Raw genomic sequence first — 27,219 nt, forward strand, 5'->3', positions numbered from 1 at the left:
GCGGAATACTCATCACACAATTAACATACATATATCAAACCACGACTTGAGCTTCCCAATGGTGCTACCCACTAATTTGCGATAAAATTAACATCAATGAATTCACATCAAATGTCTAGCACCACCTCTGGTAACATGTATTCCGACTGACAATTGGGACCACTGGGACAAATCCTGGTGGACTGTCAAAAACACTGACAGACCTTTTGATTAAAAATAGATAAATAACAAAAATATTGGAAACAGAAAGTCAGTCAAAGATTATCAGGCATGAAATTCACAATATGAAACAACTTGTTATCAGAGACAAAAGTGAGATAAATGCATCAGACATGAAACCTGAAAGATGAAGAAATTGCACTGAAAAAAACAAACAAACAATTTTTCCGAAACCTTTTAATTAAGACAATGAAATCAAAACAATACAGAGTGTAACATAATACAACACAACATATCAACTGGTTCTGGTCGGATCTCTCTCCCTGCCTCACTGATTTAAACTGCACATCACAATCTCTTATTTTGCATAAGTATTTTCTATTTCCAATTTATCTTATTTATTCATTTTTATTTAACAGGGACCATGTACATCTTTCAACATAAATGTCACTATTTGATGCGTTGCAACAGATTGCAGCTTCAAGCTAGTTCACCCCTGGAGTCCCTTGGCAGGTCATTTCTTGCATGCCTTGCAACTTGAGATAGATTGTCTCACTTGACAAATGTTTTTTTTTTTTTAACTCTATTATAAATGGTGTAAATGTCACAGGAGTTTATGTCATTTCTTTTTTGATTTGTTTGGGAAGCCTATTAGGGATGTTCCATTTTCAATAAACTCAGACAGTAAGCAGGAAACCATTACTTTCTTATATTACTTATACGATGTCCCAGCTCCATATTAAGCTACATACTGATTTTATGCACGTTTTTAGTGTTTAGTGTGTTCACAGTGGTAAAAGTGACTAAAGTACACAGTATGCAGCATAAATGTGGTGGATTTCTGAGCCTGCCTGTTGTCCCACAATACCATGCATAAAGAAGATGGAGGAGCTGCTCACAAGCCAGAAAAAATAAATTGTGGGTTATGGTTAAACATCTCAAAAATAATCTTGGACAGCAAAATAAAACAAATATTAAATCTGAGGGGACCATTTTGAAATGTCTTTGTGATGTTTAACTGGGAGTAGCATATTGATTTTTCTGTTTACTACCTGTTAAAGCAATAGCCTATACTATGATGATTAGTGTGTAGAACGTACTATTTAGATTTAGTGCAGGGTCAGGGAATTGGGACACAGTTTTTCAAAAGCTCAAGGAAATGGTTTTCATATCAAATAGGAAGTACATTTCAGGGGAGGGATCAGGGGAGCTACATGTTGACACATCTATTAAATCAGAACAGTGTTTTTTTTTTTGGCCATTTTAAATTTTTTTCAAATCAACAACATGCAAAGCAATTTGTAAGTGACATCGGTGTGCTCCCCATATACGATTCATAGAAAATGAAGGTAATCTTTGTCATTTTTTAAAGCATGTACTAACCCAAGCTACATTGCATGATACTTCTAACAGTCTTTACCACATAATATGTGATCTTTCAAATCATTTGTTTCTTTGTTGTTATTCTTTTAGGAAATAACACCAATATCTAGCTCCAAGTCCAACTTTTTCATCACTCCAAAGACAGCTTTTGTAGAGACTCAGAAAGACAAAGTATTTAACTGAATATAATACAGGTGGGACATCCTGTGGCATTTTGTCTTGTGCTGCCCTCATGTGGATCTCTTCATAACCATCATCATCATACAGTTGATGGTACATACAGTGGATCACCTATGTCCCTTATAAAGCATAGAATTATTAAACTACATGATCAGTAATGGATGTATCATTATTTGTGAGCATTTATAAGTATTTATAACAAAGTTATGTTAAGTAAAAACAAAACACACCACATTCTTTCCATAGGGTCTGTACATTTATTAGAGGAGAGTGAATCACTAAGTTAAACAGAAGAATACAGTACACATTGTCAATCTGCCAAAGGACATTTGAGGCACTTAGCATGAGGAAAGTTTCAGTAAAGATTTGAACAGCTTGCTGGAAAGGAACAATTTACTGTACATGATGAGTTCTGCATTTGAGGGTTGAAACTTATAACAGTATATGGTAGAGCGTCATCATAATTGGTGGTTGGCATCAGCACGGGACTGAGCTGTACTGGATTTCAGTTAACTTTTAATTTTAGGCTCATATAACTGACATAATAAGTAGTGTATCCCCGTACAATGAGTGGTTTGTAGTTATCACAGTGCAGAACTCTTGTATACGGTTGGAAATGCCGTCAACAAAACTTCTTTTTGAATTTTCATGATAGAACCAACAAGTTCTTTGGCCTGAGAGCAGTGAAGAAGTAGCAGAAAAGTACTGTGTGTTTATATCATAAGTGAAACCACGTGGGTCAGTCTGAGACAAACAACCCATTAAAATAAACCTAGATTTCATTTTATATTTGCATTGATTTAGTGCTGTGATCAATTCAAGCTGTCTGTATGAAGGGTTTAGTTATGACATCATAGAGTTGGTAGGCTCATTTAACTAGCACATATGTTCAATGGCTGCATTAAGTATGTATTTAATGCAAATTTTTGTCAGCCTTGTGATCAGCCTGATATATCAAACATATGACAAAACACAATACTGTTATCATATTGCCATCATAATGCTAAAATTAAAAATGTTGTTTGTTGAAATGTAATTTAGAAATTTTAAAATCAAGCATCAAAAACTGAATAGCATAAAAGTAGCAATGATAAAAATGCAACTTAGCAACCTTTAGTTACTTTATATCCTTTTATTTCAAGTATATATGAGCAGTATTTTTGTAGCCCTTGATTTTTATGAATTCCATAAAAAAAAACACACACTTTTTTTTGGGAGATAAAAGGCTGTAACACTGTGTGGATCTTTGTGATTTAAAAGGTTTTGCAGGCTGAATGTCATGATTATTTTTCCCACCATAAAACAGAAACCATACAGCAATCTGAGAAGTCTTCACTGGCAAATAGAACTTGCATTGTAAAGAAGGGTAGATTTTACAAAGGCTCTGACTGGGCTGAGGTATGGTTACATCTAGAACAGATGAGTTAGCTTTTTTGGAGCTAGCTAGTCTGGTTTGATTAAAGAAAATTCAGAGTGAGATATGCACATATATAAGATGATACCAATTTCCTGTTTGTGTTAAGTACAGAGGTGGAGGCAGGATTAGCTTTAGTTCACAAGAAGACTGCAAGCAGGAGTAATCAGATATCCCAGCTCAGTTCAAAGTTCAAAAATACACCCAAAGACACTTCAAGCTAACAAATGTCTATGTAATATGTGGTCTGTTTAATCTGTACACATATATGGATGGAAATGTTGTGTTTTAGGGGAAGTTATGTGCTGCAACAATTTCTTGACAAACAATAGCCCGGTAAGTCACTGTGTTCTGTCGTCAAAGTGAGGCTGTCAGATTTGGTACAGACCTTTCCTAAAACCTGTGCTCACTGACCCTATTTGACAACCTGCACTGTATAAGTGCTGTACAAGTGCTGCGCTAGAACTATTTCATGACAAACAATAATATGTCCATCTGCACAGCACTTCTGTGCAGCAATTTTACAATTCTGTTCGTGTGTGTGAGATTAAATGAATCAGATACAACATGTTCATTAAGCTCTGGTTGTGATAGTAGGTGTGTTTTTTAACTTTGGACAAGGCCCTGTTACCCTGCTTCTAGTCTGTTAAACTAGGCTAACCATGTCCCTACTCAGGTTCTGTACTTTACATATAGACAAGAGATTAATAGCCATCTGAACATCTCTGAAAAAAGCAAGCTTATTATGTAGTGGAGCATGTAGTAGAACATGGAATGGGGTTGTAGTACTAATGCTCCAATGACAGACTTTACTCATAATTAATTCAGAGAATTCACTTAAAATAAAAAAGCCCTGTTGCTGACTGAAGTGGTTGATTCAGATGAACATTTGGCAAATGATGGAAAGTGGACCCTGCTGAGGTCAGAACTTCAGTAATTGGAGGCTGGCTGTTTTGAAGCATTTTGAAGTATAAAAACATCAACATGGCTTGCATTATTCAGTCAGTTTTGCATATTGAACAGAATAAAACATTCATTTCCATGGTTCAATCATGTTAAATTATAAAAATCATTAAAAGCCATGAAGAAAATATAGACCATGTCCTGTTGTTAAGAAAAGTATGTCAAATGTACTATTAAAATAAATGTATGTACAGTATACTGAACTTGATGACAGTAAGCAGATTTACAGTACAACATTAATGCAATAAAATGTTAAAGTGAAATATAAGGGTCACGTGTAAGTCTCCTACTATACCTAAAATGTTTATAAAAGCATAAAAAACAAAGATCAGTAACTATAAAATCACCTCTCAAAGTATCTGATATTAACGTGAAACTTTTTATTGAACAAAAAACAGTTTAAAGGGAAGAAAATACCTCTGCTTTTGTCTTGGGTCTGGGTGCATCGTTCTGTTTGTTCTATAGCATCCGTCCAAAGATTATGTTTCACACCCTCATTTATTCCTGTACAGCATACATTTTTAAGTTTTCTGCTGTCACATTTTGTATTTACTTTAAAACGAAATTTTGGGGTGATCCAGCCAACCCCTTCCATCATAAAAATGACCTTTATCCTCAATCTAACCAGCACTAGCAGCAGTAACACAGGTTCAAGGGTCAGAAACATTGTATCCAGTTCCCACAGAGGTGTGGTAGTGGTCCAAGTGGCTCATACAGAGTTATTTTGTAGTGGGTGGTATCATTACGCAGGGTTTGACATTCTTGGTTCCCTAATTGCTATAGCTGACCAGATTTGAACCAGTAAACCATTTCATGTGGTTTGGCTGTCCCTGTAAGCAACCAAACCATTAAAAATGGCAAAAATCATTATGTTGCACTATTGTTATACACAGAAAAAGTATTTTGTGCATATTGTGTATACTGTAAATTCTCAAATATTAACCAGGCCTTTTATTTTCCTTGTTTTGTAAATATATTTCATCATATCTTAATAAAAAGCATCTCTGTATTCTTATCTGCTCCTGTTTTTATTTTCTGCTGATGCAAACTTGACATTTCCTCTATGTCATACTCAACACTATGCTGCTCCAGTTTGTCTTCTCTAACAGATATATTTTCTTTAACTAATTTTTACAACTTGCTGTCATTTACTTTTAAAAAAAAAAATCACTGTTAAGCTACTGTCAATAAAAAGTTACTTACTGTACAGGAGTGAAAAGCTTTCCATCGGCTTTAAAGAGATAATTTCTCTCTTTCTTGACAGGCTTTTCATATTAAATATCTGTAGTAACTGCTGGGCTTTATTGACGACAAGTGAACAATCACCAAAAAAGAAAAACAGAAGGCAACGTAAAAGCAAAAATTTGTTACACTAATATATGTGACTTGTCCATTATTTTAATACCTGCTTTAATTTGAGAATTTACAGTAATATGGCAATCACTTTTTACTTAACTATGGGGAGCAATTACAGATGACCTTTACCATTCTAATAATGCAACCATGCCAACTGTGGTATACAAAGGTTTTGGAAGTAGATACCAAAATCTTACTTTCAGGCCCTGTGACTGACATTTTTTTTACTGTTTCTGGCATAGATTTTTATGTCAAGTCTCTCTTGATGTTGACATCCTGCACCAGCAACTTCATATGTAAATAAAATATTGCAACCCACAAAATAACTTTACAATCCCAAAGCACATTCATGGGACCTTTACGATTTGACTCACAACATGTGCACACAGCCTGAGCTACTGACAACAAAAGTTATTTTCAATGAAACTGCATAGGGTGTGTTATGGGCTGATCTGTATTTCTCAAGTACTGGCAGTGAGCCATGAAGCATCCCTGTTCAACAGATACAGTATTTTATAAGACCATTGGTCTATTTGCAACACTTGGCAGACTAAAAAAATAACCATGGAAAATCTCAACTCTAGTTATGACAAATGCATGCTACAGGTTGACAAAAATCCTGACAAGAAAACTGTAAACTACTCCTGATAATAGAATAGTGTGAAATTATGTCCCGTTAAATAAAAAAAAACAAACAAACAAAAAAAAAAAACATACATAAAGGAATATTTTGGACCAGAACAGTTTTTCATCATGAGCACAAAACAATTTAATATGTCTACAGACTTTAGAGTTAAGCTATACAATTTCCTGTCCTCATGCAGGATAATAAAATATACAAAAGTCCCTTAAACTAGGCCTAGGCTGTTTTCAAATTTCTGCACAAAAATGAGAAATCAAATTAATATGAAATCACCTGAGTAATTCAATCCGACTCTGCATACACCCTTTGCTGATATTGTCCCCTTTCTTTAAGCCACGACTCCTAATTACAGTGTACCATTTTCACAGTTCAATTTGACCTGTGCATGCATGATGGAATCATGCTAGCAGTACATTACCAGAATATGCACCTATGAAGAGATAAACTATGATTCACCTAAGAAAATGTATTTACATCAACAGAAATTGAACAAACGTTTAACGGAAGGTCATTAAAGAATATACAACTTCAACCATTTGCTCCACCTCAAAAAGGCAGAAGATCAAGCTGTTTAAAGGTGATGGAAAACTTTCAGAACAGTTTATTCCAGTCTCTAGTTGCCTCCATGAGGTGCCGCTGGCCATGTCCAATCCAGTCTTCTTGGCTGTTGAAGAGTCGACCACAAAACCAACAGTCAAACACTACGGACTCTTGTCTACAACCTGATAACGTTTCCACTACCTCATACTTTTTTTTGCTTTTTTTCCTTAACTTTAGTTTCAAAAGGAATCGCTCTCGGACAGAACTCTGAACTGGTCGAGGTCTTGGATCATCGCTATGAGAGGAAACACCTTTGGTTGAGTAATTCTTCCCTTGAGCACTAAGCTCAGAGAGTGCTTGGATCGTTTTCTGAGACAGAGAGACCTTAGTAACAGCACCTTTGTACCTGTTAACTACCTTCATGATATTTGCCACTTCGGGAATGTCAGCATCTGGATGGTTGAGCACCACAACAGGTTGGTATCTACGAGGACATTTGATCTGCTGTACAGAAGTGAATGGGGCAAGTCTCAGTGTCCTTTCAACTTCTTTGGCTACAGGTTTCCATAACACAGTAGTCTCTTTCTCTGTCAGTACTTTATTTGTGAGTCTTCTAGCTTTATGCACCGGTGCTGGAAGCTCATCAAATAATGGTTTCCTGCGCCTTTTCCTTTGGCTTGGAGGCCGAATTGACCTTGGAGCAAGAATAGGTTTCTCTGCTTCACATTGTTGTACCTTTACATTCATCTTAGAGGGTGAAATGCAAGATTCCTTGACGTCTTTCTGTGCAGTATTTTGTATGGTGATTAATTTCTTGATTCCATTTGAGGCATTTGCATTTGATTTGTTTGATGACACCAGAAAACACTGGGTCTGAGGTCTGGTGGCCAAAAACAAAGGTTGACTGCTTGAGCTGGGAGCACCACTTGTAAGAAGGCTACCAGTAGGGGTGACAAATTTAAATATGACTTTGTTTCCAGTACTTTCACTGGTTTGGCTACACTGAATCCCTGTCTTTGTCTCTTGGTTGTTCAGAAGTAGGCCTGATTTGGGTGGAGAAATGTACCGGAGCAAGAATGCTTGACGACCAGTTTGCATAGTGCTTGGTTTGTCTGCAGAACTCATGGGCATGGCCAGAACTGGCCGTGAGTTCAGTGGGAGTTGTGTACTTGCCAGTCTGAGACCAGCCGTACTGGGCGTGTGAACAAATGGAACAGACCTCTGTACCAAGTAGCAAGTAGGCTGTGCCTTTGATGATCTGTCCGTAGGTGTATTATGTGGTGTGCTTGAAAGGAGTACGGGACCCTTCAAACCTGGGCTGTTGATAAGGTAGTGATTTGAGGTGGTGCCAACACCTGGTTGAACAGCAGAGAGAAGAGATGTCCCTTTTTCAGCAGCTCCTGCCTTTGGTGTTGATACACCTAGTCTCCCGCTTTTAGGAGTAAAAGTTACACCAGTTTGGTTACTTGATCTCTCTACCCCTGGCTTCATGTAAGAAACATTAATCTGAGGATTTGCAGAATTGGTTATCAATTTGAAACCTGGAGTTGTCTTCACCTGCACTGGCATGGCAAATCGATTCTCAGTAGTCCTCAGAAGTACTGGCTGCTTACCCTCTGGCAATTGAAGAATTCGTAGAGTTGTTTTTGTTTGTTTCAAAGAATCATTGTTTGCACTTGACGATGTTATTCTTTCCTTATGAAGTTGTTGGGTAATGATTGCATCTGAATGTTCTTCCACAAAATTGCCAAAGGAAGTTGAACTTCTTTTTGATTCTGACTGTTTCTTGGATATAGGAATAATGTCCTCCTCAATTTTGATAATATTAAAGTCTTGCAGCACTGACTCAGGATTTTCATCTTCTGTGGGAGGATCATCAACATTAGCTATGCACTCATCAACCTCAATGTCACTATCTGATACTTTCCTCGTGCCCTCTCGATTCTTTTCTTTAGTTGTTTCTCCATTGCCACTTTCCATGAATGGTTCTGGAGACTCTGCCAATATCAAGCTAAACTGTGATGATTCGCAAATACTTTCTTTTTCAGCTGAGTGCTGGGACATATTGTCAAAGCTTTGGGTAGTGTTAGGTAAAGTACCAAATGTTTCCTTGGAGTAGTTGTGAAAGTTAAATACTTCTTGGTTTAGTGACTTTTGGGTGCAGTTTTTGGAGCTCATGTTCTTTTCTCTGTGGCTACCTGAAGCGGGTGGGGATGACTCTGATAGAGGTACAAGATTTGTCGAAAGCTTTTTAAAATTTTGCTGACCATTGTCACGTTTAATCTCAGTTCTAACCCTATCCGTCTTTTCTGGGGCACTCTGAGAAGATCTGTCATCATTTTCTACAGTGTTAGAAGAGTTCCTTTCATATTCATCAGAGAGTTTATCTGCCACTGTGTCAGTAAATGAGAACTCATTTGCAGCCCCACAGTTCTCAGCAGTTTTTTTGGAGACGGATTCGGAAAGGAATGTTTCCTGAGCAACTTCTGAAGGTGAAGATAAACCAGTGACCTTACCAGCACACACTGTTAAAGCCTTATTGATTTTAGAACCACTATGGCCGGTTGCATCAGAATTTAACACTGCAGAGACTGAGCTAATATCAAATGTATTTCTCTCTGAGCAGGTTGTTTGACTTGAGTGACTTTGGTCGCCCACATGATCCGAATCATTTGTCATGGGATATAACGTTTCTGCAGATGTTGAAGACATACTTAGGAAAGAATTAGTTTGTTCCCCAACATCATCTCTGTGCAGGGTGGAATCAAGGTTGCAAACAGAGGTTTCTTCCTCCTCAATCTTTACCTTTACTGCCATAATATCATCTTGATCCATTTGTATGCAAGATCCACCTCTTGGTGAAACAGAAAAGCAATGTGATGTGGAGCTCTTGTTATCAAAGCATTCCCCATTCTCAACAGATTCTTTACTTTTATCTAACACAGGGTTTGATGCTAAGAAGCCCACATCTTCAACTGAGGAATGGTTCTGAATGGATGAGTCATTCTTTGCTGTTGGGATCACTTTGAGGACTAAATGCTTTTTGCCATCAACCATTTTGAATCCCATCACTTTGGTTGTACAGTTGGGGGGAAGAGAGATTTTGTTCTTAACCATCAGAACAGTGAGCCCATTAGGATTTGTGTGACTTGCAGAATCAGAGTTTGTACAGTTGTCACATTCCTGTAACATTACTGGTGTTGTCTGCTCTGTGTTTTGAGAGCCTTTACTCCATATGTTGTTGTCCTTTTTTGCTGCAGTCCCATCCAAAAATTGGTGGGTTTCCTCTAAGGACAGCTCTGGTTTGATTAGCCTGCCATTTTGGTTTGTTAAACTTCCAGAAAGACAGTTCAGTTTTGATATCCTCTGAGCCTCCTGTGATTCACCACTTTTTTTTAGCAAAAGTTTTAAGGTTGCAGATGAATTTGCTGGAGTACCACTGTCTTCTATAGTCCTCCAAACATTCCTTCTCTCAGTTTCCTGTTTGTGAACAGCTGCGGTGTGTTTTTTCAGGTACTCGCTTCTTGCCGCACCATATCCACAGATCTGACAAGTGAAGGGGAATGTACCCAAGTGAGCTTTCACATGCCTTTGATGATCCTCTTCATTCAAGCTAATATGTCTACATTTTGAACACTTCCAAGGACTCTCATTATGATGATGGATGTGCTGGACAAATGTCCCTGCATCAACAGTAATAAACTCACACCAGTCACAGTTAAACTGTCCATTTAGACTGTGACACATGATGTAGTGTCTGGTTAGCAAAAGCAGAGAGTACTGAACATCATCGTTGCAAAGCTCACATGTCACTAGAGTATTTCTGTGCTCAATCCGATGGCGTTGAAGAGCAGGAAACTCGTTTGTGACAAAACCACACAGGTCACAAGGGTATGTAGGAAGGGTTCCTTTATGGGCTGCTCGAAAATGTTTAAGGAGATCATTGGGGCTATATGTGGAATCATCTTTACACACTGAACAGCCAAAACTCAGAATCTTTCCAGAGAAAACAGCTCCCTGCTGAATTTTACAGTGAGCTTTACTGAGAGTTTGTTTCTCTTTCTTGGTGGAACTCCCATGTTCCTTAATAGAAGATTCTTCTGCATTATTGAAGAGCGACCCGTCTGTCACTTCTCTGAAATGCTTATACACAAAGTCTTTTACCTTTTCTTTTTCATCCTCTATTACTGATATGCTGCAGTTTTTGGCAGAATCATGAGGTATTACGAGGTCTTCTTCCATAGTTCTAGATTTGGAGATATCTGTAAGAGAAGAAATCAAATATGTTTTTAATAAATACATACAGAAAAATTGTTTTAGAACAAAAAAATAACAAAGTGTTATGTATGCACTGCTATGTACTTTTCCAATGATGCATGGTAATCACTGATCCAAACAAGCACAGGGCAATTGCTGATCAGGTTGATCACAATTTCAACTGCCACTCAAACAAAATTAAAGTTTCAATTATTAGACAAGGATTCCTCTTGGGAGCCCATAGAGCAGCAGTTCCCAGCCTTTTCCAACTCACGGCCCACTTGAAAATCTCAAAAATGTTGGCGGCCCACATCCGACCCCATAACAGTATGGAGGGTTATGATCAAAATGATTCTCTTTCCTTTTAATTCTTCCTGTTGCTAACCATCTATCTGTTATTTGGTAGTCAAGTTTTTTTAGCCATGGATTTAATCTTCTTATAAAGACAGCAAACAAGTGTATGGTGTGGTCCGGCAGGAAAGTTTGCCTGCTGACTGTATAAGCAACCGGAACCATGAAGCAGAAATAGCAACAAGCAGCTAACTCTGTAAGGAGAACCAAGGACAAGGTGCACAGACAACACAACTGATCTTAGTGATACAGAAGCCAGCAGCAAGACCAGTCTATACCCCACCAGGAAGCCGCACAAGCCTGCAGCTTGCTGAACTTAACAAAGCCTCTCTCCCTCCACTGGACTTGATAACATTAAATGCGCCTAGTATAGCAAAGCATAGCACAGCTAAGCCCAGGTCTGTTAAACTTTTGTGAATGTATTGATTTGGTGTGGTTAGATTTGCATTTAACCAACTGACCTCTCTTTTTATCTGGTATCTTCATCTTTAATCAACTGGCCTTAAACACAGGCACGCATACATGGAGAGGAATCTCAAAAACTGCTTTATACACTCCTTTATTTATCTCACACAAGCCATGTTTTCCCAGCCGACATTTTGTTCTCCCTCTCCCTCTCTCACTCACTCTCACAGTACCATTTGTTAGGATATTGTGTGTTTTAACTATTGCCAGTTATCATATAAATGCTTTTGAATATACCTGGTGGTCTATTTAATGTTGGACGAGGGTAAACGTTGCCAAACTGTACTCTGCAGAGCATTAAATCCTTCAACCTTTACTAGCTCTTGATATGGTTATTTTCGGTTGCAGTTGTTCAGTTAATTATTAATCAGAGTACCGAACTGATAGTTGGTACATTTCACGAGACTGAATCAGTGAATTGGCTAACCTTTCCCTTTTTGAGGGTGGTTCCCTGTGTTGTTAGTTTAATATCAATTAAATCCTATTACTTAATGATATTATGAATTGTTTCTGACAGCCAAAACTTGATAAGCTGTTGCACCTACAACATGCCCTATATCTCCACTAAACATTTTTCCTGGGTGAATCCCTAAGGAAGACATTTCACCAACTCAAAGATTTTGATTTATAGATCTTTGAAGTAGTTCAGGGTATTTGGAACAGGGTATAGCCTGAGATCCCACAATGAGACATTTCTCAGGTGCTATCCGGGGGGGGTAGGTGAGTAAGGCCCTTCAGTCATGTACATTTTAGTATGTATGGATTAATCCAAACACAATAACAAAAAATAGGATAATTTGTTGTTCATTTGTTACAATTACCGCTTGCTGTAAACATGCACATGGTGTACCTTTATTAGTACACAGTCTATAGAAAGGAATTTTTTCAATCCTGACTGGCCAATAACAGATAATGTGATGTAATGTCACTCTGCTACTCATCAACCTACACTGGCTACCCGAATCAAATTCAAGTCACTAATGCTCGCCTTCAGAATGATTTCTGGGTGTGCACCCACCTACTTGAACTCAATCATACAGCCTTATACTCCTTCTCGGCCATTGCGTTCCTCCAGGGAATGTCGTTTGGCATTGCCATCCCTCCACACAAGGCAATCTCAGTCCAGACTGTTCTCATTTGTGGTTCCCTAATGGTGGAACGAGCTACCAAGTTCTATCAGAGGAGGGAGCGTCCCTCTCTATTTTGAAGTATCTCGTGAAAACTCATCTCCCCCAAGAGCACCTTCTTTCCTAAAAACCTGAACTTGTCTAACTAGCATTTTTTGATGCACTTCCTCATACAATCTCTCAGCACTTATTAAATAGATGTACTACCTAAAATTTACACAAAGTTTTTCCACCACACTGTAGTTTTACTATTGTCCTTCCCTTGTAAGTTGCTTTGGATAAAAGCATCTGCCAAATGTAAGTAAATGTAAATGTAAATAGACTAAAAAAAAAAGTTCAAGAAAACTTTGATAATGAGCTTGTATTTACAAGAAGCTAGTTAAGGGAGCTATTTCAGTGACTACATAAGGTAACTTTTGGGGTTTACCTTGACTTAATAGCTTATTACATTGGGACCCATGTCTGTTTTGACTACACCCAGTGTATTTGGGATGACAGACAGTGAGTTCACTGGCAGGCTGTGTCTGACAAAGATCTGTAGCTTTGTGTTGTTTTTTAAGTATCGTGTCATAGACACAAGGCCAAGCAGTGGTGCAACAAAGAGTGCAAAGGTGTTTAAAACTAAGCCAGAGTAATCTACCATAAACAGATAAAGCTACTGATAATCTCCTCAAATGACTAATCGCATAGTCTATGAAGTACACAAAATTGTGAAAAAGAGCCTAAAGTGACAAAATGCCTCATTTTATCTGACCAACAAAACCAACAAACAAAAATTTACTCTCATATATAGCCAAAAAAGCTGCAAAAAGTGTTTCATATTTTTTGCTGGAAAAACTCAGATTATTAAAATGGTTGCCCACTGTTTTTCTTTAGATTGACTAACTAATTAATGGACAAATTATTGCAGTTCTATAATTAAAAAAACATTATAAAATTATGAAATTATTAAAATTATAAAATTATAAAACATTACTGAACCAAGTGACAACATTACTGTAACATGTTGCTCTTTGGTGTGTTACTGCTCTAAGTTTGATTATACAAACCAAAGTTGAAGAATCTGTATTTTATGATGATGGTTGTCAGGTTTACGGCTCCTGCAGTTTCTCACCCTATATTTGTATATACAGTATACAAAAAAAAAACATGTAGTATCACTAAAATGTTGAACAATTTTAAACTGTTATCTTACAATGATTGCATATTTTGAAGTCTAAGTGTAAGATATTTGATCTTGCGTATAATTAAAAAACAAAAGGTTATACAGATACACTGAAAATACAGGCCCCAAAGTACAGCCTCACTGAAACAAAATTAAGTAGATCTGTGATTACCAATTAAAGCTAATTTCATGAACAAAATTATAAAAGAGCCTGTGAACTCAGCTTCCTCAGTTCTGGCCTGGGTTGTGTCTAATGCAACATGGCTCCACATGAAGGAACTACCTGAAGTATAATAAACCAGATTGTGAGACTTCTCAGACAGTGTGTCCTTCTCAGACAGTGAGGACAACATACAAGAGGAAAACCATAACAAATTAAATGGCACATGTGGTCCAGCATGTTTGGTGAGGATCTGGTCAGGACTACCACCATGACTGCACAATGCCAACTGTAGCCCCTTTTCCACTGGTCAAAAAGCCCACCAAGACCCCCTGACATCGGGCTTGTGTTGGCAATGGAAAAAGCTACAATCTGCAATCCGTTATTTTTTTCATATCACACATCATATGTATGCCATTTCAGAGGTCTATCAAGCAAGCAACATAACCTTTGGAACTTCCTTTTCAGAATAAAAGCTATAGCTTGAAATAAAGCATTGCTCCATTTAAAAAAAAACAAAAAAACAACTTTAATTAAACACGCTTTAACTTTGTAGACCTAAAGACTTATGATTGGTTTCTACAGTTTCTAGGATACTACAACCTTCTACACATATGAGTTGAACTTAAGTCTACCACACTTAATTTCTCACTGTCAGGAAGAGTTTGTTGTGACTAAGATTTTCCATCAAAAGCTCTTGTTCTGCTGATGAATAAGCAGTACTAAGGTCCTCGTGGCAATAGCAGGAGGCCTTAATAAAAAATTTTGAGACACTGAAAAATTAGGAGTAAAACATGCTTGTTTAACTACAGAGTAAATCTAAAAATAAATTAAATTTTCAAGTATTGACCCAATCTTCAAAGTTGGCTCACATTATAAATTAAATGATTAAGACTTTTCAAACAATTATTTGATGAGTCAATTAGTCATTCAACAGAACTTGGAATCATTAAAATTAACCAGCACTCACTTTCCGAACCATTTCCAAATTGCTGCTCTGCACTGCTAAAATCCTGATTTTGTAACAGCCATAAACATCGTTTAAATTAATCATTCTGTTGTGATTTCGACTATATTTATCTATACATGTAAAATGCTCAGTCAGAGAGAGAGAGAGAGTTAGAAGCTCATTCATGTCTATTTCAGCTGCTCTGCGATCACTTGAATGAGAGGCATAGCATTTTGAAAGAGAAATGACCAATGGGGAAACACTGAACTGGCCAACCTTATCACTTGGTCACATGGTATTCAACAGAACAATGGTACAACTTCATCGCTCAGTCAGACAGACAGTCAGTGACATTGCATTTATAGGGCTGGCTCCACTATTTTGGTCCAGCCAAATAAAAATCTGCTGGCGTGGAGCTAGAAAGGAATGAGCTTACCAGACCTCTGTAAACTGCCCCTCATCACTGCTGCAGGCTACAGGCTCCAGGTTACATTAGCCATTACTAGCATAACTCACCTGAATCTAGACAAAACTGTCAGAAGTTGAGTTGCATTGTAGGTTTTTTTGATACCAGGTGTTGGAAGGAAGAAGACTGTGTGGACAATGGTAAAGGAGAGCACTACTAAATCTGTGGAGTACTGGTTTAATTTACGTGTGGCCTAAGCAAACAGGTAACTCCAGTTATGATTTATAGAGGAGAGGGAGGAAAAACTACAGGTCTGCATCAATTAGAACTAAAATCACATGCAATGTTAAACTTCTGCCTTCTCATTTTATTATTCTGTTTTGTACATTGTACAGTTGCTGTATAGTTGTACATCGTACAGTTGCTATTAATATGTCAGAAATATTTTCTGTAGAACAGTTGTCTGATAATCTGACACTTCCTGATTCAATCCCAGACTCCTCCAGAGGAGACACACTGTACTGTGTATGATTGTGTGTGAGAATGGATGAATGAGACATACATTATAAAATGCTTTGAGTGGTCAATAGACTAGAAAAGTGTTATATAAAATGCATATGATTTATGATAAATTATCATTCATCATAAAAACAGACAAAAGTCCCACTCCCCCCACTAATGACCCTCACGCTTAGAGGAAATGCTGTTATCTACAGCTCCTGAAAAAGCCTAAATAAAGATACTAGGCTTACTGAGAGACATTTAGCCAAAACAGAATCACTGTGGTCTGCATACCAGTGTTTTCAGTGACACACATTGCTTTGCTATATGCTTGTATACTGCCTGCTCAGTGAACGCTCTATCGGAGTGGTTAAAAGAGGCAAATCGAACCAGCCAGACTCCGAAATCTCCCCTCCCTGCCTGCATGCAGACTCACTTCTTACACAACATATGCATTTACCTTTCCTCTCTCATGCTAGACGAGTAGAATATGATTCAAGCTTCCCATGACACTGACAGCTTCTTGCTGTCTCTCTAACCTTCATCTCTGACCACCAGCTTTTCTGGAAATTTGCTCAGTAAATAAATAACAAACATATAACATAAAGGATCATCATGTGGAAAGAAAGAGATACTTCACCACATATCCATGAGCTCATCAAAAGAGTGGCTGAGCCCAAAAGAAAGACCAGCATGGCTAACAGTGTCCTACAGAGCAGAATACACAGGTGTTTTCTCTTTGATTAGACCTCCGCTCATGACTGTGTAGATATGTACAAACTGGCCACTTTATTTATTTACACAATATAATGGAATCCGGTACAACAGTTTCTTGTTTTTAGCCAGATAGTTTGTGAGGGAAGATGCTCCACTCTATTAACACTCTGTTGTTCCACCAACTCCAACAGTGAGATGCTTCTCTCTGATTATGCCATGTTAATTGTGGGAGCGTATTCTCTCAGTTTAGCTTTCAACCATTTAGCAATAATTTTGGCTTATAAACTTAATTCTCCTGATAGTTTCCATCATACAGTTTGGATGCTATACACTGTTTCAGAATTTATTTGTTGACTTTTTGTCGGTTAGTTTTGGCTGCAGGTTGCACTTGTGTATTTCAGTGCAAAGTAAACAGTTAAAGTTGTCAGGTGGTGGACCAAATGAGCCGCTTGCTGGGTTGGGTAGGGCACTATCAGCCATGCTGGTGTTTCTTTTGATTAGCTCATGGACACCTAGTTAAGTAGCTACTTAGTGGGTAATTTATTAGGTACACAAAGGTCAAACTAATGTCGTCTTCTATGGCTAGTTACGGCTTTATTGCTGAGGTAAGAACAATTAGAAAAAATACATTTAATAAGCAGTTATTGTTACCTGTATTCCTTTAGGAAAAAGTCAAAGATTAATGCATTTCAGCGCTGAGGAGCAGGACCTTGTAGTGTGGCCACAATGCCTGTAAGAAAGAGATAGAAAATTACAACTTTCACTTTTCAAGCTGTAAAATGTAATTTTCTGTTCCAATTATTATTACTGTTGTTGCATGGAAAAGAGTGTGAGAGAAAAAAATGTGTTAGAATAAACCTTGTTCACACAGCTTGTTTGGCAATTTAACCACAAATTATCAGTATTGCCATATTTTTATTATTATTTTAAGGGCACAGGGAACACACTGCCTGCGTTGTTGTGTGGTGGTTGTGCTGCTGAATTGCTCCGACTTGTGTGTGTGTGTTTGTGTGTGTGTGTTCACATCGACTACATGTCTGCTGCATCACTGCCACTGCTAGCTCTATCTTGCTAGATAGTTTGCCTTGGATAATGGTCATCAGCAGGCTGCCCAAATGTTCATTATAAATTAATTTCTGATTTATTTTTGACAGAAAATTTCACTAAAATGCCAGTGTCTCCTCATGTGGCTGCTAAAATGGTTAAAAAACATATAATATTAATATTTTTTCATGTCTGCGTCATTTTTGGATTCAACCTAGACATTGAAACTATAGTGAAAGGTGTCAATTGTATGTACTGTTGCTGGTATGTCAATATGACTATCAACAGGTCCCTACGTGAAAAACAGGTGAGACGCCAGATCTCTAGATCATACATCACAGCCATGAGGCACGCAGGCAATGTGTCCACTCTAACCTGTTAACATGTGTGCCAAAATGAAAACCAAGACATTCCGCAGCTGCTGTGCACACGTCATGCAGCCAGTGCGCTCCCGGTCTAATGCTCAGTGACCACAAGGTCAGACTGTAGTTGTTCTGGGCATCTTCCACATGTGAATGTGTGTAAGTGTGTGTATGAAATCAGGGCGTTCTTCTAAAAAAGAGGCTGCATCTCAGTGAAACTTTCCTCAATAAATACAGGTTAAAAATGTTAACATTATGAAGCTAGAAATAAAAACTAGCTTCAATAAAACTAGAAAACTCTGCTGCACATCATGCCACATGAACTACTGTTAATGCCACTTTTCTGAGTCTACATATGGGACAAGTCATGTCCACTGTGTGAGAGATTTTAGGAAAACACTTCCAATGGAGCATAGATCTCACCTTTGTGTCGCTACTATGTTTGAGTGTTGCGACCCCTTCCCCTCATTTTGGCGCACCAGGCAGTAATGGGCTCACTACTGCCCCCTGAGACCAGAGGCCACAATGGCCACAATAATCATCTTAAACCACAATAGAAAACAAACTTTTAGATTCAATTTATGCTTTGTGAGAAGTGTTTTCCATTTTGCTCCTTCAGTAAAGACTAACTTGCCGCTTTATTAAATGTACATCTGGTTAACATCCCCCACCTCCATTAAAAAGCTGCGTAAAACCACTTCCCCAAGCTTTTCCATGAAATCTACCCAGGACTGTCTACACAGTCGATAAGACAGTGCTTAACAAAGGTAATGCAAACCCACCATTTCTTCATGCTGCTACTTCTCAGCATTACACCTGCTGAATATCAAATACTTTGGATCACGGTGACGTGTTCAACCTTTATACAGTAAAGCCATCTTAGTAGTGTTTCAGGATCTAACTGCAGATAATACAGTTAAGGTCAAAATTATTAGCCCCCAATGAACTATGGAATATTTCCCTAGAATTCTGCAAAATGTTTGCATCATTCATAAAACTGTGCATAGTCAAAAATTCATCAATGTGAAGGCGTCTCTTTGGTAAATTTGGGAATGTAAAATAAATCTTCAGGTTTGCTTTATACCAAATATAGTGAAAATTGAGAAATCTACTTAAGGGACTCCAGTGAACAGGGCTAGTGGCAGTTGAACACTTGATTTAGAGGGCCACTCCTGGTAAGAAGTAAGAAATGATTTCAAAAAGTAAAGAAATCAGTCTGGAACTCAAAAAGAAGATAATGGATGCTCATCTCAAGGCGGAAGGCCATCTCCAAGCATTTTGCAGTGTCTAGAACAGCTGTGCATTGAATCATTGCAAAGCACAGGGAGACAAACTCTGTTAAGAACAAACCTGGGTGTGGCTGAAAGCTCAAGATCTCCAAAACTTTGAAGAGGAAAATAGTAAGAGACGTCAACAAGAATCCCCAGATCTCAGCTAAGATGATAGTTGCTGAATTGGCCTCTTCTGGACTTGATGTTTCAAGGAAGACTGTTGTGAGAGCTCTTCATCGTAATGGGCTTCGAGGTCATCGACCCAGAAAAACTCCATTGCTCACACAGAAGCACATCAAAGCCAGACTGAAGTTTGCCCATGAACATTTGAAACATGGGGATGAGTTTTGGAAGTCTGTCCTTTGGTCTGATGTGATGAAACGTGAGCTGTTTGGGCACATGGATGCTGCATTTGTTTGGCGAAGGAAGGGAGAGTCCTTAAACCCTAAAAACACAGTTCCCACAGTAAATGGAGGTGGGAGCTAATGCTGTGGGGCTGTTTTGCTGCCTCAGGCAGAGGGAACATTGTACATATATCTAAGTTGGTCCAAACCTTTTTGAAGGACAACGAAATCATGGTCCTGGAGTGGCCCTCTCAGAGCCCAGATCTCAATCCTATTGAGAACCCTTGGTGGGAACTCAAGGTTCATGTCCATGCTCGAAAACCACAACTGGAACAATTTGTAACGGAAGAATGGGCTAAGATCCCTCACAAGACATGTGCCAACCCAGTTAAGAACAACCATAAGAGGTTGTTTACAGTTGTTAGTCAAAAAGGTTATACTATTGACTATTAATTGTCAGAGGGCTAATAATTTTGGCCTTGTCATTTTTGTATTTTCTTGTTTCAATTCAGCACATCAGTAAAATATCTTAATCAAGCTTAGTTGAGATTTTGTCATTGTTCTTTTGGAAGCAACTAAACTATAAACACTTTTGGTTATGGTCATTTCCATGGAAAGGTTGAGGGTTTTGTTTGATTTCATAAAGGGGGCTAATAATTTTGACCTTAAGTGTATATACACACTCTCCATTGTAAAGCTTTAACCTTAAAAGTGCCTTGAGATGATGTATGTTGTCTGTGATACACATACACAAATAAAACTGAACTGAGTTGAACCCCAAAATGTCAACTCCTCTTGACTCTATAATTTGGACAACAACTATGATTCAAGAGTGAATTATCCGTTTTTAAACAGCTTTCAAACTGGAGTTAGTTTTCACATTTCCTAATGTAAAATTAAAAACAAAACAATCATCTGAACACAAACTGCAAGTGGCTGAGTGCCATAAACTGCAAACACTAACCCTCTTGGACATTTATGGGGAATCATCTAAAAAAAAAAAACCAAAAAAAAAAAAAACCCTGCCATTATAATTATGAATGAGATTTTGTATATATATATATATATATATATATATATATATATACACAAAATCTCATTCATTAATATAATTGACAGATTACATGAGCTGAGTTTGTGTCACTGTAAATTTTATATCTCCACTCCACAGGTTTTTGACTGTACATACAATTAGATTAGGTATTATTGTTTCTTATATTTCACTGGCAAGATGTTTAATTCAATTGAAAAAGGTCAGTTAACTAATCAGTAAACCATTCTTTTTATGAGTGTTCACAAGTATTTTAGTCTACCTTCAGTATGTGTGCGTAATTGTGTTGCATGCAAATATATACAGAAGTGAATTGTAAAGTATATGATGCAAGATGATACATTAAGCTACTGACTGGCTTATTACTCATACCAAAATGAGTTGAGTCTTTTTTGCACCACTCATTTTTACAACCACTGCAATTTGCTTTTCTATTACAAGCATGAGAGCACACACAAGAAAACAGCCTGTACAACATCAGGTTTACAATGAGATAGACAGTACAGGTAGAATTACATGAAAACCAAGCTAGTGCGTCGTTTAAGGTCATAATCCTTTAACAGCAGCACTAATTCAGTGTTAAACGTGGAGCTGAAAAGATTAATGAATCAACTGAAAATTAATCAGTTACAATTTGAAGAAGTACAATTAACAGTAGCGATGGGGCTCAATACCATTTTAATGAAGCTGAATCAAGTTCCAAATCCTCTTATCAGACCTTTTCATGTTCTTTGTTAGATAAGAATGAAGACATCTGCAGTTAAAAAATAGAGAATAGCTTCCTCTAAACACATTAATAACACAACTGAAACTTTTAATTGTGATTTATGGTACAATTGACAGACATGACAAGTGACAGTAATACAAAATAAAGTATGTAACTATTAAACTTAAACCAAGGAGATTCTGCTGAGCTGAATGGTTGTAGGGCTTCCAACATATATTTTGTCTCTGCTCTGTGATGTTCATTTATCCCTTTCCTCACTGCACTGCAGCTGAACAAGTACAGCCTCAATTATATTCCACTGCGAATGCGCACACCACAGATGTGAGGTTGTTATCAATTGTAATTGTAATTTCAATTTCCTTGTGTTTCAACCACTTGAGATACCCTACTTTCTGCTTTCCCACCACGATATCAGATCATTTTGTCTTTTAACCATTTGTGAACTGTGATGTCTAGATCTCTTAATTTCCCACCTAGATACAAAACCTTGCAGGATACCTCAAGTGTGAAACATCACCCCAGGGAGGGTGCCAGTCCCTGCAGCAGACAGAAAAGGCAACAAGATCAAAGGCCCTTTTGATACACTCTTGAGGGGCGTTCCTCAGGTATAAATGTTTAGGTCTCCCCATACTCGGGGTCTTTCTTCATTCTGACTGCTCGTGTGTTGATTGACCTTTTTTTTGCAAAGAAAATAAAAACCTTGTCGGCAGGCAGAAGTCTCTATTTCATTCTTCAACAACAGCAGAGAATTTCCACCACACATTACACTTCTTTCTAGTCTGCCTGGAGCACATGCACAGTTGATGCCCTTTTAACATAGTGGCCGTGTGGACAGTCTACATGGTCACAACAAATTGGCAGGTACACAGACGGCTGGCACACAGCTTCCTGGACACCCTCTGATGACGAACTTTACCACTCTCAGACTCTACTGGATCCTCACTTACACACAGATGCAGGAAGTGTAACATTTGCCTAAAAGCAACAATAATAGTGGAAATAATATTCATTCCACTTTATCATTCAGTGTATATCAGCCAAAAATATCTCAGATGTTTTGCACAATGCACTGAATATTACCCAAAGGTGAACTGGTTGCTATAGCTGACAGACTACTGCTGCTACTGGAACAGCTTGTTTGCAGGCTACTGCTACCAAAGGAGGTTCAATCAGTTATTGAATCCAATGATTGACTTACTTTTTCCACCAGCATTGTGAATGTTTAATGGCTGTGTTTAATAAAGACAAAAAAGATTATAACTGTTTGTGTGATTAGCTTAGTGGCACTGTGTGTCTTAGTTGTCATTTAGATGAAGATCAAATCACATATTATGACCAATCAATACAGAAAACCAGGTTGTTCCACAGGGTTCACAGACTTTCTATTGCCTATTTTCTTATAAATCATTTAATTTATTCACAGTGACTGTGGACTGATGAGTATCTAAAGTCTTTGAGTTAACTTTTTAATCAGCAATTCTTGATCCTAAGTCGTCTGGGATCTTTTCTGGGAGGCATGGTTCACATCAGCAAATATTTCTTGTGAATAAGAAGAAACTGAAAATAATTAGTGTTATATACAACTCAAAGTAACTCTAACTCACACCTCCAATATGGTTTCATTGACTGGATTCCAGGTTTGATAACTCCTGACTCCAAAAAGCTTTGGTAATGCTGAGGAGTTCACATATTTTTTCCAACCTACACTGTAAATGTTTGAATGATGTTTTCAATATAGACAAAAACCAACATAATTATTATTTACTATTTAATCATTACATTGTGTGTTAGAAAATAGATTGTGTTTGTTCATAATTATAAGACAAAGATCTTATCGTAATTGCAACGGTTTACTTACTTTTTCTTGCCACTGTATGATAACAGGATGCTGGAATTTGTAGAATACTAAGAATACCAACTCAATATTTATTTCACTGTTAGGATTGTAACCAACTAATTGGAAATGTAAATGTATTGTTTATATTTATTATTTACAAATATTCATCAGAGTTCATGTAGCTCCCTTAAGAATTTTTTGCAACCACTTTCCCAGTAGTACTCCCCAACACCTGGAAATAAGCACTCGTGTGGCATTACCCTTGTATTTAAAACATGCAGGGTAAAGATGTGACCTTAGAATTTTGGAAACAGGCTTTTTCACTATTTTAGGACCCAAAGATGTATCACTTGCTGGGCAGATTACTTAAATGGTTAAAATATATATATATATAAATATGTCTATGGAGCAGTCATTTAAGTAATGAAATGTTGTTGTACAACCCTAAATAAATGACTAAGCATAAACTTTATTTAACAGACAATGACAATGATGGAGGATGCATCGGGACAACTGAAAATCAACCCAGGGAAACACTTCTGGGTGCAGGCTGGTATTTCCTGTGTGTCACATATTGAGATAAATAAGCTTAATTCCATCACCAAAATGCAAAGGGGTCTGCTCTGTTAACACAGCACCTTAATTCAACTTCATACTTTAAAGTATTAATGTAAGTTCAGCAGGAGACCTGCATCCGCCTACAACTCCATAAGTCTCAGTGAGTTGTCAACACTGTGTATCCGAGGGAGCCATGTTGAGGGAAAAATGGCTGCCATCATTATATGACTTATCTGCACCAGCTACTTCAGTCCAAAAAATAATAATTTCTGCCAACACTATCTTAAACTCTTAGGCTAAATGAATTACCTCATCTATAACATACTTGAAAACAGGATGGAAATTATACTACCCACATCAAATTCAACAATACAGGAGATTAAGTCTGCTTAGATTTTATTATTTTAATTAAACTGGATACAGGACACTAATAGTGTAATAACACTGAGCAGGACCGGTGAACACCTGGACCGCAGACAGGTAGGCTAGTCCAGGCCCACACCATTTAGACGGGACAGATACAAATGAAGCTTGGAGATGAGAGGAAAAGTTGCATCGTCTCAAAACTGCATTTTCAATGAGCCTCGAACCCAGAGACAAGTAGCCTACAACATGAGGCAAGACTGTGAAATGTCCACCTGAACATTAAAGTCCCACATCTTGATTTAATTTAGGTTTACTTTTCCGAGTGACTTGCTCCACAATCGCTTAAGTTGAGGAAAGGCGAGGGAAGGCTGCATCTGTGGGAGCATTACAGGCTGTGGACACAGCAACAAAGGATCCATACTCAGCGGTCTCTGGTTTTAATGCATTGTGGCAAGTTTCAGCTCGGTACATGGAAATATGTTAGCCACTTCAGGACAATGTTACTGTCTAAGGAGTTTAATAAGCAGTTATTTTACACCAAAATGAAGCCCCCACCCACGCTAAGATATTCAAAGTTACGGGAAATCTGTTGTTTCTTACCATGAACTCGATGGAAGTTGAGGTGGCGTCCGCTCAACGTCCGACATTAAGAGAATAAGGTGAAGCTTGAAAAAACACCCAGTAGAAACATTTGCCTTCCTTCTCTCCTCTCTGTGGAACCACAGCGACGGCGGCCATGACAGTCCATCCGGGTATTGCTGTGCTCTTGACACTCATGGGGAAGCGGATGAATATGTGTTGCTTGTCAAATCCCAAACTAGTGCCTTGAAGGACATTTTTCGTAGAAAAAACAGTTAAAACAACTTTCACCAAGGCGGAATCATATGCTTACGAGATATCCATAAAAACCTGTCAGTGTTTTCGCAGCTTGAGTCCTACGTCATTTGTTGCGTGTGTGTGTGTGTGTGTGCGTGTGTGTGTGTGTGTGTGTGTATGTGCGCACTATGTGGAGGAAGAAGCAGTAAGAGCAATGGCGGATATACGCCATTTCCTACTGAATGCGTTAACATGTAGGCTGATATGCCTTTGTTGATCTCCGATACTGAATTATTTCTTTTTCAGGGCTAAATACTTATGATTGATCTGTCTTTCCTGCCAGTCCACTATCCCCACCCACCCACACACACAAACACAAAGAGACAGACTACAGTAATGGAGGATGTGAAGCTTGCACACTGTTACATTGTTACACTGTAGCATTGTAAAATATTAGCATGTTAGCAGCCCTCCTACGGTAGAGGTGTCAGTTAGACCTGTCTGTGTCTGTCTCCTTCTGACATTTCTATGTTTTGGTTACATTACATAGACTGACATTACATCCATTTAGACTGAGATACTACCACAGTATTGACAATTCATCTTATTCCAAATGAATTTGTCCAACCATGTGTTCACAGAGAATCTTCAAAAATAAATAAATAAATAAATAAAATAAAGATAAAAATAAAAAATCAAGCTATTTGTCAATATATTTTGCTTTGCATGCTTCCAATTACTTTTCACTGGAAGAAGATGCTTTTGGCTTTTGCAAAGGGGTTCAAGTACTGTAGAGAATCAATTATAAAAAAAATTGCCCAAAATAGTTTGTAGTTAGGAGTTAATTACACAAAAATGGCAAAAGGTAATTTAACCACTTGAATCACTATGCACAGATGAACGCAGTTGAACTACCAGCCAGCTACTGCAAAATGTAGTTGAAATAGTTGAATTGCATGTAGCTCACTACTCCTCCATTCCAGAACAGCTGTTAACTGGGCCTGGAGATTTCTCAACCAAAGTCAAGGAACTTTGAGTTCTGTATGAATGGTTCTATACCTATTACTAATACTTGGGGATGACTTAACGAGTCTACATATAAGTTTAAGATGTGGAACATATGGAGTAACTTCAACTGAAATTTGGGGATTAAACTGAAATTATGTTGACGAATTATGCACAGTACAGGATTAGACAGAGGCTTTTTCTGTTTTCTGTGTCTGCTGAATGTGTAAGTGGCCAACTGTTGTTGCTCACATCATAACCATCACCTTATAGGGTGTCATAGGTGCGAGTTAATCAGCTTGTTGTGGAGTTCCCCTGCACGCAAGTGACCAGACAATCAATTAGTGCAGCTTTAATTACTTTACCTGACATGCCTTTGCTGTCTTTCCAGCATCAGCTCCCCTCCTCCCCACTACCAACATCACCAGGGTCCCAGGAACAGTCCTGGAGTTCTCCAGAGATCTGCCCATTTAATATCCTTTTTCCACCAATATTAGTGAGTATATGCAGGTTTTTCAAATGTGGGAGCGATGTTATCACATGCACTTAGAGCACACACACAGAAGCAGGGGAGAGACAGTGAGCTGCTAGCTGCCATGCAAACTGGTAAAAGCCTGTTAAAGAGTCGAAGCCCCCATATGAGATGTTTTGAGCGGTGATTGTGTGTTTTTTTAAACCTTCAGAGCTGCAGCTCACTCTTTCATCCCGAGTGCAGTGTAGCTGTGGTGTTTCTGATGTAACAGCACCATGCTGGACAGGTAACAGGCCTGTGTCTGTGTGGTCTGAAAAACATTACCGCAGGAAAAAAGGCAAAAATTAGTGGGTTCATCTGGATTTTGTATTTACATCAATGTTGGTCAAAGCTGACAGCCTGAACTGATAAATATCTGCATCTCCTGCAGAGTCATTTGACCTAGGTGTGAATGTCAATTGAACCCTTTTACATTGCCAACAAAAGCCTGATGTTAGCAGGTCTTAAAGGGTTTTTGACCAGTGGAAAAGAGGCTTAATTAGGTCAGGTGAAGGGAACAAAAGGGCCCTGTATTCCATACTAAGCAATATTGTATAGCCACTGACACTCTTTCACCTTTCCTGCACTCAA

The 27,219-nt window shown here is 38.0% G+C and overlaps 1 protein-coding gene across 2 annotated transcripts; it reads right to left on the reverse strand.

Moving 5' to 3' along the window:
* Nucleotides 1-1,960: 1,960 nt before the first annotated feature.
* Nucleotides 1,961-25,436, reverse strand: LOC139608546 (zinc finger protein 518A). Of its 2 annotated transcripts, XR_011685047.1 has the most exons (4): nt 24,897-25,436; nt 17,388-17,466; nt 3,209-10,900; nt 1,961-3,161 (listed from the first exon to the last, which is right to left on the reverse strand). XR_011685047.1 is itself a non-coding variant. In XM_071462430.1 (3 exons), exon 3 carries the CDS (start codon nt 10,878-10,880, stop codon nt 6,690-6,692), a length of 4,191 nt encoding a protein of 1,396 aa, XP_071318531.1. In that variant the 5' UTR covers nt 10,881-10,900; nt 17,388-17,466; nt 24,897-25,436; the 3' UTR covers nt 1,961-6,689. The 2 variants fall into 2 exon arrangements, 1 of the variants encoding a protein (XP_071318531.1); XM_071462430.1 differs by having other exon boundaries at nt 1,961-10,900.
* Between the last annotated feature and the right edge of the window lie 1,783 nt (nt 25,437-27,219).

The sequence above is a fragment of the Trachinotus anak genome, unplaced genomic scaffold (genome assembly GCF_046630095.1).
Source record: "Trachinotus anak isolate AG129_WGS33_773 ecotype Australia unplaced genomic scaffold, CSIRO_AGI_Tana_v1 ptg000025l, whole genome shotgun sequence".
Classification (NCBI taxonomy): Eukaryota; Metazoa; Chordata; class Actinopteri; order Carangiformes; family Carangidae; genus Trachinotus; species Trachinotus anak.

Bases quoted from the DNA above. Each gene is read 5' to 3' on its own strand.
- LOC139608546 (XM_071462430.1), bottom strand. From the start codon at position 10,880: ATGGAAGAAGACCTCGTAATACCTCATGATTCTGCCAAAAACTGCAGC.